Source organism: Macaca nemestrina, chromosome 5 (assembly GCF_043159975.1).
Source record: "Macaca nemestrina isolate mMacNem1 chromosome 5, mMacNem.hap1, whole genome shotgun sequence".
NCBI lineage: Eukaryota > Metazoa > Chordata > Mammalia > Primates > Cercopithecidae > Macaca > Macaca nemestrina.
Window position 1 is genome coordinate 149,734,232 of NC_092129.1, and position 14,794 is coordinate 149,749,025.

At 47.3% G+C, this 14,794-nt stretch overlaps 1 protein-coding gene across 1 annotated transcript; it reads right to left on the reverse strand.

Moving 5' to 3' along the window:
- Window positions 1–3,050: 3,050 nt before the first annotated feature.
- LOC105474433 (HLA class II histocompatibility antigen, DP beta 1 chain) lies at window positions 3,051–13,332 on the reverse strand. Its single transcript, XM_011729056.3, has 6 exons — window positions 13,142–13,332; window positions 9,044–9,307; window positions 4,684–4,965; window positions 4,038–4,148; window positions 3,685–3,708; window positions 3,051–3,388 (listed from the first exon to the last, which is right to left on the reverse strand). The coding sequence occupies exons 1-5, from the start codon at window positions 13,239–13,241 to the stop codon at window positions 3,689–3,691; spliced, it is 777 nt and encodes a 258-aa protein (XP_011727358.2). The 5' UTR covers window positions 13,242–13,332; the 3' UTR covers window positions 3,051–3,388; window positions 3,685–3,688.
- Between the last annotated feature and the right edge of the window lie 1,462 nt (window positions 13,333–14,794).

A 14,794-nucleotide genomic window follows, 5' to 3' on the forward strand; every position in this document is an offset into this window, starting at 1 on the left:
GGAAAATGAGATGCGAGAAGTGTGTTCTTTCTAGGAGGGATCATTAAGAGCCAGTGAATGATTTCTTAGGTTCCCTTCATTCTTCTGGGGAGGTTCTGGGAGCAGAGGTGCAGGAGAAAGCCTGTCAGCCTGGCTTCCTGAGTAAGATGATGAGCAGAGCTTCCCGGACGACTTACTTTGGACGTGTAGCATGAGCCAAACCTGGATATCTGGGTGTTTGTTACTTTAGCACAGCTGATCCTATTCTTACTGTGTAAAAGGAGCTGAAGGGAAGGTGCTCAATGAGACTTCAAAGAACCTGAGGGACAGGAGAACTAGAAGGATGTTTCATCCCATAAGCCAAGTGCACAGGACTTTCAGGGACAGTTTACAATGTGATGTGCTCAAAAGGCGTCAACTGTGGTAAGTGTTCACTGACCTGGTAGCAAATGGTTATTAGAATCCCTTTAAAGAGCATCTTCACAGCCCATGCCCAACTCCCACCTCCTTCCACTTTCACCATCCCCTGGCTCAGCCTCACTGCTACTTGACAAATGGGCACAAAGGGAGGATGAAATGACTTCTCCTTAGGGTCCCCCTTGATCACCATCTGGGACTGCATCATCTGTTGGGTGGACCACCTTCTCCTTAGGAGACTGTGAGGGGTAGAAAATGAAGGGACCAGGTGGAAAGCGGTGGGGGATACAACACTCAGCTGGGAGTAAGCCCACGGGGTGTGTTCTACTGCATTCCATCTTTCTGAGTCAGAGGCTGACACAGGGGAGTCACCAGCTTCATCTCTCCTTTAAAGCTCCAGTCCCAGCTTTCCTTTGAATCTCTGCTCTTCAGCCCCAGTGACTGATGTACCTCAAGACTCCTCTGCCTCCTGGCTGCCTTTGATCCTGCTGCACATAGCACTCAGCAAAGGGCCTGACTCTTAGAAAACACTATAAATATTGAAAATTTGAAGTCGAGTGACAAGGTGGTCCCCAATTTGGATGGTCTCTCAGCTCTTGTCTCCTCTGGGACCTTTCTCTGCACTGTATTCTTCCTTAGAAATCCCAGAGTTTCATAAACACCTGCATATGTCACAGTGAGACATGTCTGATGCCTTCTTTCTGTGACTGCAGGGCCTTTCCTTATCTCCTTATACCGTCAGTTCCCTAAGAGCACATATCCTGTTCCTGCAATGTGGGTGCAGATCCCTCATTTCTGATCCTGCCAGGTGTTAGTCCAGAGATTGTTCACTCCACTCTGGGTACTCCCTAACCTGTAACGTGGGTACAGGTGACAAGCATGGAACAGAATGACTCTGATGGGATATGGTTTGGAATGTTGACTGCTCCGTGGCTCTGAGGGTAGAATTTATGTGCTCTGGGTCTGAGGATTTCATAGTCATCTCAATTTGAAGACTTTCTGCTATTCTCATGACCTCCTTCCATCGCTGAATCCCTGGATTAAAATCATATTAATTTTCTGCTGCAAAAGTTTCTCACAAGTTTCCTGTGAAGCCAAAGTGAAAATAAGACAGATAAAGGGTCCTCATTTATTTACTATATACTGGCCTCATTACCCCATTATGTGACAGCTGAAATTACTACACAGAAACAAGTCAGTAGCATTTTCCTTTATAGTTTTTGAGGAAACGAGGCTGAGCAGGGATAAGGATGTTTTAAAAAGAAAAAATGATTGTGTCCTATTCCCTAGGTTAAGAGGATTATGAGACATAATTTGTTATCCTTATGGGTGGCTTCTCTTTCCTGACTCCCTCACTTAGTCCATCCTCTCTGTAGACTCCAGCTATATTTACTTGTATCTGTACCAGTGAAGCCCAAGTCTGTACCTTCAGCCCCACCTCTCTTGGAATTGGAGGCAGCCGGTCCCCATATGGTGGATATTATTTGCAAGGGGAGGTGGGCAAGAGGAGCACAGTAGTTTTTGTGAATTGACCAGGGACAGGCGCCCAGGGACACACAAGGCCCAGAAGATGCTTGTAAGAAGCCAGGGAGATTGAAGGCATCAACTGGATGTATCAGAGAGCTGCTGTGCACTGCTTATGTGTATCAGGAGTGAAGAATCCATCCTCTACACAAAAAAAGAAAGTTTGCAACAAACATGTCCTCTACCTTGACTGAAAGGTGTCAGTGTGAGACGCAAAACACATAACAATGTTGGATTGTTAAAAAAAAAAAAAAAACCAAAAAGGCCAGTGTTTGAAGAAAAGTGCTACACGTATTTCTTTGCTCTTTCCCTAGTGCGGAGGCATTTCTGTCTGTATGAAAATGAAGACAGGAGGTCTAGGCTGGTGGATGAATGCAAACTTAGATGACAAATGACATCTACTGGATGCATTCGAAAGGCCAAGTCATATTTGGTTAAGTAGTATTTGTGATGGCATGCAAAGAAAATGGTTAAAGTGTATTAGATTTATAAAATTTATTTATTTATTTATTTATTTATTTATTTATTTATTTATTTATTTTTTGAGACAGAGTCTCGCTCTGTCGCCCAGGCTGGAGTGCAGTGGCCGGATCTCAGCTCACTGCAAGCTCCGCCTCCCGGGTTCACGCCATTCTCCTGCCTCAGCCTCCCGAGTAGCTGGGACTACAGGCGCCCACCACCTCGCCCGGCTATTTTTTTGTATTTTTTTAGTAGAGACGGGGTTTCACCGTGTTAGCCAGGATGGTCTCGATCTCCTGACCTCGTGATCCACCCGTCTCGGCCTCCCAAAGTGCTGGGATTACAGGCTTGAGCCACCGCGCCCGGCCGATTTATAAAATTTATAATTTTAAATTCTGATATTAATTTAACTTCTTAATAGTAATGATAAAACATCCTCTTAGAAAGGTATATGTTGAATTAGTGCTGTGTGAATACAGGCAGATTTGCAGTCTGCTCACCATGGAATAGCTAAGAATAGTGGTCAGAGACCTACATGGATGAAGGCACTAAACTTGATTTGGGGCAGCTCACTGAAATACAGTCAATTCAGAAGAGTGCCATGTCTAACAGGCCTCATTATACAATAGTTAACACATCCCCATTTTCATGGTTCTCTTCTTTCCTACATGTAAACCAAAATGAACTTCTTTATTAACTTCTACTGTTTACTAAAACCCTTAGAGAAAAGTGACAAGAGATGATTTGGTGCATATTTTTAAAGGAAAACAAACACTCATGTTGGATTTTGATTATTTGTGGTGCTAAGAAGAAGGGAACATGGTTGGAGGCCCAATGAGAGAAACAGTACTTTGGATCAAAGAGCAAAACGATAGAAACTGACTTCAGAGCAACTTCGTGGCAGCAGTATCCTCTTGGGAAGCTGGAGGTCTGTCCTGGAACCAGGTGCTAACGAAACAGCAAATGCTTGTTCTAAGGCACATTAGTCTTTTCGGTGAGGTCAGGAGCCCTGTGGGGGTAAAGGACAAGTTATCTCAGGTTGCAGGCCTCCTTCCTTTAAGTCCAAGAGAGAAAAATTATGGTGAGAGGCTGAGTTTCAGGCTGATAAAGAACAGAGTTGATCTCTGCTTCCTTCAGCAATGGAGCCATGCAATGCTCTTTCCCCACTCACCCGAGAGCTGAGGTTGAAAGAGGGATTCAGGCCTGAGATTCTCTTCCTAGAGGAGCCTCAGTGCCACATTGCACAGAAAGGACTCATATCCTCCTGCAACCCACCCCACAAGGAAATCAAAGCAGGAATATTACCTGTTTATACAGATCCTCGTTGAACTGAAATGAAAGAGGAAAGGTTTTGTATTCAGCCATTGAAACCACCTCAGATAATTCGAGAAACATTTCCATCCCACCAACTTCCATTGGCCATCACTCAATGGACGTCTCGCAGGAGCCTGAGTACTTGGGACCTTATGCATCTGGCTGCATTAAGATCCCAGCCTGGGATACCTCTCTCGCTATAGGTCATGTTTGTTCCCTGACTATCTGATTTCAGTGGCCTCTAGAGCTTTCTGACTTTTCTTTTCTGTCTGAACCCCTCATCATGGAGTAAGTGTGAATATGCCAGGGAAGGTAAGTCCCGCTCACCCTGCAGGTCTTCTCACCTTTCTTGCTCCTCCTGTGCATGAAGATGCCCACTCCACAGGTGATGAGCCCCAGCATGAAGCCCCCGGCTCCCGTAAGCGTCTTACTCCGGGCAGAATCAGACTGTGCCTCTGAGAAGAACAGACCCAGGTTTAGTGTCACCTTCATCAGCTGTGCCCCTATTCAAGTCCTGTCTGAAATTCTGGAGCCTGATGCAGAATATTAGGACGAGGACTGTGCCAGGGGAAAAGCTGGCTTAAGAGGAAATTCAGAAAGAGTCACCCTCATATCTGGAACAGAGGGTGTGATCTCAACCAGGTGGCAAATGCTGATTCTGGAAGTTGCCTCTCAAAATGCCTGAGAAGAGGGTAAAATGCTGAAGGAAGAGATCCGTTCCTATGTGTGAGGTCAGTTCAGGAAGGTGTCTGTGTCCCTAGATTCTCTGACAAGTGGGGGAACTATGAATCCTTAGGACCCCTAGGCCAGGGTCAGGCAAGTCTCCATTGCCCCTGTTTGAAACTACGCTCAGGAGCCTGTACAGAAAAAAGATGGCGTTGGACATGGCCCCAGGGTATAGACGCAGAAGACAAGATGAGTGGACCCCAGAGCCAGAGAGTCCCTGCTCTTCAGAGGTGGGGTCTAGAGGGTCATCAGAGACTAACTCACTCCACTCCACGGTGACAGGACTGTCCAGGCTGGGGTGCTCCACTTGGCAGGTGTAGACGTCTCCCTGCTGGGGGGTCATTTCCAGCATCACCAGGATCTGGAAGGTCCAGTCTCCATTACGGATCAGGTTGGTGGACACGACCCCATCTGTTTCCTCCTGTCCATTCAGGAACCATCGGATTTGAATGCTGCCTGGGTAGAAATCTGTCACATGGCAGACGAGCAGGTTGTGGTGCTGTAAGGGCCCCTTCTTGGAGGGGGCGATGTTCACCCTCGGCTGGACTAGGAGTGGAGAAGAAAAATAATGAAATAGCGTTTGAGATTGTCCCTCCTTTCCTTCCTTCCCTCCTTCCTTCCTTCCTTCCTTCCTTCCTTCCTTCCTTCCTTCCTTCCTTCCTTCCTTCCTTCCTTCCTTCCATCATTTTTTTTTGAGGCATAATCTTGCTCTTTCTTTCTTTCATTCTTTGTTTTTGCTGAGATGGAGTCTTGCTCTCTTACCCAGTCTGGAGTGCAGTGGCGCAATATTGGCTCACTGCAACCTCCAGCTCCTGTGTTCAAGCAATTCTCTTTCCTCAGCCTCCTGAATAGCTGGGATTATAGGTGCCTGCCACCACACCCGGTTAATTTTTGTAATATTAGTAGAGATAAGGTTTCTCCATGTTGGTCAGGCTGGTTCTCTAGGAGCACTTGACCAACTCCTGACCTCAAGGGATCCGCCCACTTGGCCTCTCAAAGTGCTGGGATTACAGGCCTGAGCCACTGCTTCTGGCCAGATCATTATTTCTTAGGCATGTTCACTATGTAATTGATCCTAGATGTTGAAAATAGGAATAATGTGATTAGTGTAGTGGGTAGGGGTAGCACTGAAAAGACAGAAACAGACCTTCAAGTAGAGCATGCGTGATCTTGAATAAAATAATAATTAGTAAGCATATAGGGGAATGGCAGGGAGACAGTTTGCACTCTGTAGTGCATTTAGGAGAAATTTTAACTAAAGTAATTTGGGCAAAGAATATTTAACCAACTGTGAAATTACCTATCTTTTCAAAGTTCTATCTTGATACAAAGGATGCAAAATTTACTCAAATAATATCTTGAAATTAAGATATACAGACAATGGAATTATGGTGGCCTGTTAATCTAATAACTTTATTTCATGAAAATACAAAGAAAATGAAGAGAGCTTGACATGTCTTATTCTGTAAATAACCTATGTATTTTTTTACCTCACCTACAAAAACTCAAAATCTTCATATTTACATAATATCCTGAGCCCCAGATTCTTGAGTAGTAGAAATTCCGTCCTTTCCAAGCTCCTCCTCTGTGCTGTGTCTTCAGGTCCCGTGAAGGTTTCACAGATGACCAGGTGTTGCCTCCCTCTGCATTTCTGGATTTGTGCCCCAGCTTGTTCTGTTGTTCTCAGGTCAATTTCCACAACTGCCACTAGGAACTTTGCTTTTGGATCTCTGCCACCAGTACCTTTTTCCTCCTCAGAAGGCAGAAAAGGCCAGGCAGGGTGGTCATGCCTATAATCTTAGCACTTTGGGAGGCTGCAGCATGAGGATCACTTGAGCCCAGGGTTTCGAGACCAGCCTGGGCAACATAGTGAGAATCCATCTCTAAAAAGAAAAGTAAATTAGCTGGACATGGTGGTACCTGTATCTGTAGTTCTAGCTACATGGGAGGCTGAGGCAGGAGGATCACTTAAGCCCAGAAGGTTGAGGCTGCAGTTAACCATGATGGTGCCACAGCACTCCAGTCTGGGAGACAGAGTGAGAACCTGTCTCAAAAACAAACACAAATACAAAACAAAAAACGAACACAGAAAAGGGTCAAGTGCCCCTAGAGAACAGCTCATTCAGGGAAATCCAATAGAGAACAGCTCATTCAGAGGAATCCCCTAGAGAACATCTCATCAAGAGATGTGTCTCAAATTAGTCTTCTAGGTCCCTAATCACTCAGTTCTTTCCTTTCTACTTCCGGAGAACAAAAATACCCTGACATGGGGCTGGGCCAGGTGAAAGCAGTCTTGAACTGACCCACAACCTTCACTCCCTATTGTATTTTTGCCTTGTTCACAGACTGATCCACATTGCCAACCTCTTCCCTCAATGTGAGTTTATTTCAGGGGCACCTGTGTCTCAGTACTTCATCACCTCTGTAAACTCGGCATCCATTAGACTATTCAACCCATGTCTAAATCTCAGTTGTGAATTATGTACAATTTCTTCCCCATAGAGCTCGTGGGAACCATGAAATCAGGGGGAATACTTGAGTGTCTGTTTTAAGGTCCTAGAACATTCCATGAGAGGCATCTTGCTCAATATTCTTTGACGGGAGCAGGTCAGCCTGGAGCACATCAGCAACCTCCAGGGGGTACTGGAGCTAAGGCTTGATACCCAATGGCCTCATTTCTGACCCAGTTCAAATACATTTCACCAAGGCAATGATTCCTGTTTGTTTTAGTTGCCTTCTCTAATGCCCAGAAAACATTTGCTCAATTACTTCTAGATTTGGGTGGGCATCCACATTGGAATTGTCACTACTCCCTTTCCTCCCCCTTCCGACCTATCCCCTGCCTCTGTGTTTTCCCTGTTCTAATTCATGCCTTCATTGCAATTTCCCTGACAAATAATAGCAGTTTCCTACCTCATCTCCCTGCCTCTCGTCCCTCCTCTACCCAGCACCCTTAATTGTGTTCTGAAGACACAGCTCCAACTTTCTCTTTTTCAATTTTCAAAAATCTTCAGTGTTCTGACAATACTTATCTGGCTACATGGGAACCTCTAGGGAGCTGATTACAAACAGATCCCCAGACCTCCCCACCCAGGAAATCTGAGTCTCGGGGCGGTGAGTCTGGGGATCTGTGCATCACAGAGGATCTCCAGGAGAGTCTTCTGAGAAGTGAGGTTGGGGACCTGCAGGTCTAGAGGAGAAACCCACACTCCTTAGGCTGGCGTCAGGGCTCTTTGCAATCTGGCAGTTGATTACTGTGAAAGAAAATGCTGCCACGTAGCTGATTTGTGCGTCTACAAAGTCTTAGTAACAGTTTTCGCCAATTGCATTAGTTTTCTTTGGGCACCTCTCTCAACCATTACCTCAGCAACTTTCCTAAGCTCATGTCACTCACCTCATCCCCACCCAGTATGTCCACCTTCTCACTCCTAGCAGGTGCACTTCCTTTCACTTTCCAGGAACAAGGAAATCAAAGATGTGATCTCCCCAGCTTCCTCCTCCTCCTCCCTTCTTTTGTTCCTGTCTCTAGGAAAAAGTCCCAGGGCTCAACCCCACACCCTGATGCTGCTCTCTCAGGTCCCTCAGGTTGGTGCACCAGGCTCCCCACTCCACAAGTTCACAGGAGGAAGCCAAAGTTCCAAGGCCCTCCTGTCTCATCCTTAAGAAATCCTCTTACTGAACACATCTCACCTCTCTCCATCCCTTTACACCCAGACTTCCTGAAGGAAATAATGAATGAGCTCAGACACTGCCCTGTGCCAGCCATGGGGAGCCCAAGACAAACAAAATCCATCTCAGCCCTGAGGAGGATGCGCCATACTCAGCCTCATCCACCCCCTCCCATTCCAGCTCCCACTGCTGCAGTCAACCTGCTCTCCCCAGGTGTCCCTGGTTTCCAAACCCACTTTCCGTCTTCTGTTTTCTGACCTTTCCAAGTCACTGGCACCGTTGTCCACTACACTGTTGAGGTCCCCTCTCCTCAACTTCCAGGACTCTTCTCTGAGGGCCTCTCCTCACACTGCACTTGGTTTTTTGTTTTTTTTTTTTTTTGTTTTTTTTTTTTTGGTCTCTTTCACAGACTTTTCTGTCCTGGCCAAATCACAACTGTCCAGTTGCTGGGATCCAGCCCTTTGCTCTTCCCCCGGGGTCCCTCTCCCTGGGTGGTCTCATGTAGCCCAGTCTCCTCCCTGGCTGCAGACCCTTCTGTTTACCTTCCACTCAGACCATCCATTTGGCCCCTCAAGCATCTCAAACCCAGGGGTCTCCCTGCAGGTTTCTTCTCTGCCTGGCCTGCTGTGCCATCTCCACCTCCATCTCCACACCACACGCCTACACGGTCTCCTGTGGCCTCCTTTCCTCTCATCCCACATGCAGTCAGCTGCCAGGCCTGATGAAGTCCAGGGGTTCTCTCTGCTCCCATCCTCCTCACTCCGTGATCAGCCCAGTCCAGGTCCGCACGCTCCCTCCCCTGACATGCTCCAGATGGGCTCCCCCACGAATCCCCAGCCCAAAGTCCCCTTTCCGCCTGGCACTAAGGTCCCTTAGGCCGGCCTGGCTGCTTCTGCGCCCTGGGCACGGGCTCCCGTGGTTGCTCTGGGACCCCCGGCCCAAAGCCCTCACTCACCTCGGCGCTGCAGGGTCACGGCCTCGTCCAGCTCGTAGTCGTGTCTGCAACTCGTGCCCGCCACTGCCTGCTTCTCCTCCAGGATGTCCTTCTGGCTGTTCCAGTATTCCGCAGCAGGCCGCCCCAGCTCCGTCACCGCCCGGAACTCCCCCACGTCGCTGTCGAAGCGCGCGTACTCCTCCCGGTTGTAGATGTATCTCTCCAGGTAGCGCTGTGTCCCGTTAAACGCGTAGCATTCCTGCCGTGCCTGGTACAGGTAATTCTCTGCGGGGAGGGGGCGGACATGAGCGGGGGCGCCACTCTCACCTAATCCCCTTTCTTCCCCCTTCTCTCAATTTTAACGATTCTTCCCAAATCTTCCCACTCAGGACTGGATTTTAAAATAGGAGTTTTCCTAGTACCGAGTTCCGTGGTCCTAGGCAGGTCTCAGAGCCTCTCCAGGCCTGTTTTCTCACCACGCAGAGAGAGAATTTACTGAAAAGAATGAGATTCACTGCTCAGGGGGACTGAGTGATCACTAGGGAGGGGCGAACACTGAGGGGAAGGCAGTCCCTTCTGCTGGCAGCTGGAGGAGGAGTGGGAGACGTTTCACGTGGGGTCGCTGGGAGAAAAACCAGGGGCGGGAGGAGCTGGGGATGTGGAGGGCGGAGCTGCTCCCCCTACTCAACTCCCTGACTGACATTTCCATCCTGATATTAGTCCTGGTTCAAATGCCACCTCCTCCAGGAAGCCCTCCCTTCCTTCTTTCTCTTTTCCATAGCTAGGCGCTCTCTCTTCTCTACCAGTTCCTTGAGAATTCCTCAACCTGCTCCTGTTGTTTTGCATTTAGGAAATGTAGAAATATATTTCTTAAAACTTTCTTCAACTTTGGTATAAGAAAAACTCTGTAGCCTGAAAGTTAATTTTCAAACATGGCTGCAGAAAGACTTGGTGTCAAAAGATGTGGAAAATATTTTAAACAATGAAAATCACCACAACCACCAGGGACCTGTTGGGGTGGAGTCCTTTGGGTTTAGAGGAATTTATCTAATTTTTTTGGGCAGTTTTTATGGTTTTATTTAAACACAAAACGTGGACGTGAACTTTCTCTCATTTTCTTCGCTGTGCACCCTGGCGTTGCGGTTGGTGACTGACGGCCGGCTGGGTGACTCTTTCCACAATGGCTTTGCAGTTCTTGGAGGAAACTATGAGCCATCTCAACACAGTAAGATTTGTTGCACATCAGCAACACTTTCAGCTCCTTGATGTTGTGGACCAGAAACTTCTGGAAGCCACTGGGCAGCATGTGTTTTTTGTTGTTGTTGTTGCTCCCATAAGCAAGATCTTGGCATCAAGATCTGACCCTTGAACCTTCTAAGAACCCTGTTGTCGAGACCTCTGGGTTTCTACCAGTTACACTTAATTTTGAGATTTCAGTCTGAGTGGTGCCGCATGAACTTGTTGGTCCTCTTTTTGAGGATCTTGGGCTGCATGAGGAGTCTGAGGGAGGCCATGATGCGGAGGAAGAGATGGCTGCCAGCTCCATAGGCAGCACCAAGGAAGACAGCATTGATGTAATTTTTACATAAAGAACTTTGGCAGCCTTTCCCACATGCTGTTCTTCCTAGGGAGCGCAATGAGCAGTGTCTGGCAGGTGTGTGTCTACACAGAAGTATTAGTGATGTGGCACATGTTTGTTTCTGTTTGAGTCTCTTCAGGCCTGCTCTGTTCTTGGGCACATTGGGGAAATTAAGGCGCTGTGATTGTTCTGCTCATCTGTTTCATGCTCCACAAATTAACTTCTCCAGGTTATTAACATCACCCCTCACAAAAGCTGCATAGCTAGTTGCAGAGGACAGTGGAGATGGAGTGGTGCCGGGCTCAGGGGCACCACAGAGTCCACCTTTAGTCTCCAGTGTCATTGCTAAGGCAAGATCGCAGGCCTTGACTCAGATATCCTGACCTGCCTCTTCTCCTGGTGTCTTGGGCCCCAGCCCCATAAACTTCCAGGCCCAGCACCTCCCAGCTCCTTGAGACCAGATTCCTCCTCCTCTGCCTTCCACCCGCCCCTCCCTGTTCAGTTGCCCTGCTCTGAGTGTGGATTCTCCCATTTTCTTTTGTTAGTCTTTGTTTCTCCTCTTCAATCACCAGTAAGAGAACATTTTTTCACTCAAGAATAAGAATTTTGAATTTTTTCTTTGCGGCATTTAATTCCTTTTTTATTTACCCAGTCTTAGGTAATTTTAAAAATACATTTAACTTTTGAAATAGAATTTTACCTGCCAAGTAGATATAAGCGATGAGGGGTTTTATGGTATAATTTGAAATCTTCATGGTTTTTTTTTCTTTTTTTTTTTTTTTGGTATATAAGAAACTTTACCCTGTTTCTTAACAATTGAGTTGCCCAGAGCACAGTTTGAAACCACTGATCTGAATGAATTCATCTCTCACTCAGAACAGGAGATAGTAAAAACCTCTAGCTCCCTATGGGTTGTCTCAGCCAAGCTTTCCTCCCTCAGCCTCTTTAAGCCACAGGCTGGCTCCTCAGCCCTTTTGTCTTGTGCCCTGTTTGAAGTTTGGGATGTGTGTGGAGTTGTAGGAGCATGCAGGGCATTGTGAAATCGGCCCTGCCCTCTCTACCCACTCCCCTATGGCTCCAGCTCTCCCTCCAGCAGGTTTTGATTGAACATTCATTCTACACAGGGAGCTCTGGTAACACACCCTCAGTTCCTGTCACGTGGCTCCACTGCCTCATCTCATTCCCACTACCAACCTCAACCCAGCCTTTGCCCCTCCTCCTGTTCACTGCCAGCATCACATGCCCCCTTCTGCTCTCTGCTCCCCAACCTCTGGGTTTCCTTGGTGGCTCCCAACACTGTCGCTCATCCCACATAACAGCTCTGCCTATAGAATGGGGGTGCCGCATCCCCTCACCTTCTGCTGGACACTGTTCAGTGTCACCTGCGCTGCTCCAGCCTCCTTTCTCCCCAGCCTCACCCCTCTGCAGTTCCCAGGGCTAAGCTGTCCTGTTGGTTAGTTCTCAGCATCCCTCTGTGCCTACAAGTTCAAGTTCTCCTACCCTTCCCGGACAATGAACCCAAGGTAATAGATAAGAGGTTTTAGGGTTTGAGGGGCTGTATTCAGGAGAGTCCAACCTTGCTACCCTGAAAAATGAGGAGGTGACATGATGTCAGTACCTTCTAGGTGTGTTCTAGGAGGGGTGTGGAGGGGTCTAGGAGGAAGGGTGTAAGCAGAAAAGGTGGAAGTCAGTGGAAAACTAAGGTACCTACTTTGCAGTCCTTCCTCTCAGAGTGTTGGTGTAAATTTGAACTAGAAATATCCTGAGAGTATCCTGAGAGAAAAACAATGGATCATAGATGCCATAATATTACACCAGCCACAGGGAGGCAGCAGAAAGAAGATATTTTTCACTCGGTTACTGCTTCCTCAGCTGTCTGACAACCTGCACTCAATCCCTGTTACGCACCCACACAACCTCATCTCATTCTTCCTACAAGTCTCAACCCACTCTAGTACTCTCACCAAGTTCTGGGGAGGCTGGGAGAAGTACCTTTAATGAGAATGCCTTCAGGGTCTAGAACCTGTCCCCAACCTGCCCTCCCATCTTGCCTTCATTGTCCAAAGGGCATGGGCTCCTGCTACACCCTGGGGAATGAGAGGCATTCTTCATGAGCACTGAATCCTCAGTGATCCTCAGAGCCTGGACACTCCAGCTTAAGGCTTTCTGCCTGAGTCCCCTCCAGGCTGGATGCAGATGTAAGCACACCCGGGAGCCTGTACTTGCCAACCTCTCTCTCTGTAAACATTGTCCATCAAGTTTATCCTGGATCTCTTGGCCCCATTTTCCCAAAGACAAGCATACTGACCACTGGGCACCTCTCTCTGTTTGCTGTACCCATGTCCTTGGAGAGAGAATAGGCCTGTAGGGTAGCAAGCTATTCTATACGGGATGAACCTCTTCTCTAGCTGGGAAGGGAGGACACTGCCTTAGGGCGGGAGCCCCTGCAGCCTGTCTCAGAATTTGATCCCTTAAAGAGAAAGTCCCCAAGGAATTGTTCCCTGAGCCAGACCCTCCAGGAATGGCAGCTCTTCTCTTACCTGGAGTAGCCCTGCCCTGGACCACAGATGTAAGCAGTACCATCAGTAACGCCATCAGACCCACTGTCCTGGGGGCTGCAGAAACCTGCAGAACCATCATGGAGCCAGAAAAGGATGGCAAAATGAAAAGAGCTGCAGTCAGGAAAAGAAGGACTCACTAAAGGGGGCTCCTGTCTGAAATATTAGAGACCATGAACCCAAGTAGTCTTCTGTGACCCTGGGATTGGACAGAGTCTGAGAAAAGAACCAATGGGCACTGAGCTTTGTATGAGTCATCACTCACGGGGCAGATGGTTAGTGTGAAAGGTCTGAAAATATAAAACCTGTGATGCAGTTAAGATGACAGATGGAGGATGGTGACACCCATTTTAAGCAGTCAAGTAAGTCATGAGATTGGGGGAGATGATGTGTTTTCTTTGCTCTGACGCTGATCTCAAATATTCTGCTGGCCATCTACGGGGATTATCATTTCCCCAATTCTGCCACACCTCACACACTCACAGGACATGGCCTGGTGTGGAAGAAATGCTATCTCAGTGTGTAAAAGGTCAGTCAGTGGCATGGTTTAGAGGGATTAGAGTACCCATCCCAGAACTCAACTGAGGCCTGGAGTCTGTCTGTCTTTTCTTTGTCCAAGGGTGTGTTTAAGATTAGCACCCGTTCATATTTACTTTCTCTCAGAGGTCTGTGAGTCCTGCAATGTGCAGGAGATACCAGGTTCTTCCACAGGACTCTCATCAGGGTTAGCAGGGCTCAGTCTAGGGACTTTATACCGGGAGCATGAACACACTGCTCACCCTACCATATAAGTATGCAGCTTTAAGGACACCGCCTCTCTTGGACTTCGATTCCTTGTCTTCAATATGGAGATGATAGAACCTGCCTTATAGCAAAGCTCTTAAGATCAAATGAGATTGATAGGTCTAAAATTGCTTTGGAAAAATAAAGCCCATAGAGAATATAAATTGACTAGTAAATAAGGAAGAAAGTGAAAAAAGAATCATCAAAGACCCCACCTCCTTCAAAGCATCTGATTCTATTTTGTTTATAGTGAATATTTTTACAAACGTACAAAGAACATTACTTCTTACTTTAGACACTTGTAAATGTGATCCTGTTGGACCACAAATTCTAATTTCAAAAAAGAATCAAATTGGCATAATTTCTTTTTTTTTTTTTTTTTTTTTTTGAGATGGAGTCTCGCTCTGTGGTCCAGGCTGGAGTGCAGTGGCCGGATCTCAGCTCACTGCAAGCTCCGCCTCCCGGGTTTACGCCATTCTCCTGCCTCAGCCTCCTGAGTAGCTGGGACTACAGGCGCCTGCCACCTCGCCCGGCTAGTTTTTTGTATTTTTTTTAGTAGAGATGGGGTTTCACCATGTTAACCAGGATGGTCTCGATCTCCTGACCTCGTGATCCGCCCGTCTCGGCCTCCCAAAGTGCTGGGATTACAGGCTTGAGCCACCGCGCCCGGCCTGCATAATTTCTTTAAATCGAAATTAAAATGTAAATAGAAGGCTAGCATGTAAAATGCAAGAGAAGAAAATAATTATGTAGTAGAAGGTGTCCAGTAGGATTGAGGGGCCAGGAAAGGAATGTGGAGAAAAGCTCAGGTTTTTAGTAACTGCCTGGATGGGACGCTTCTCCTTATCATTT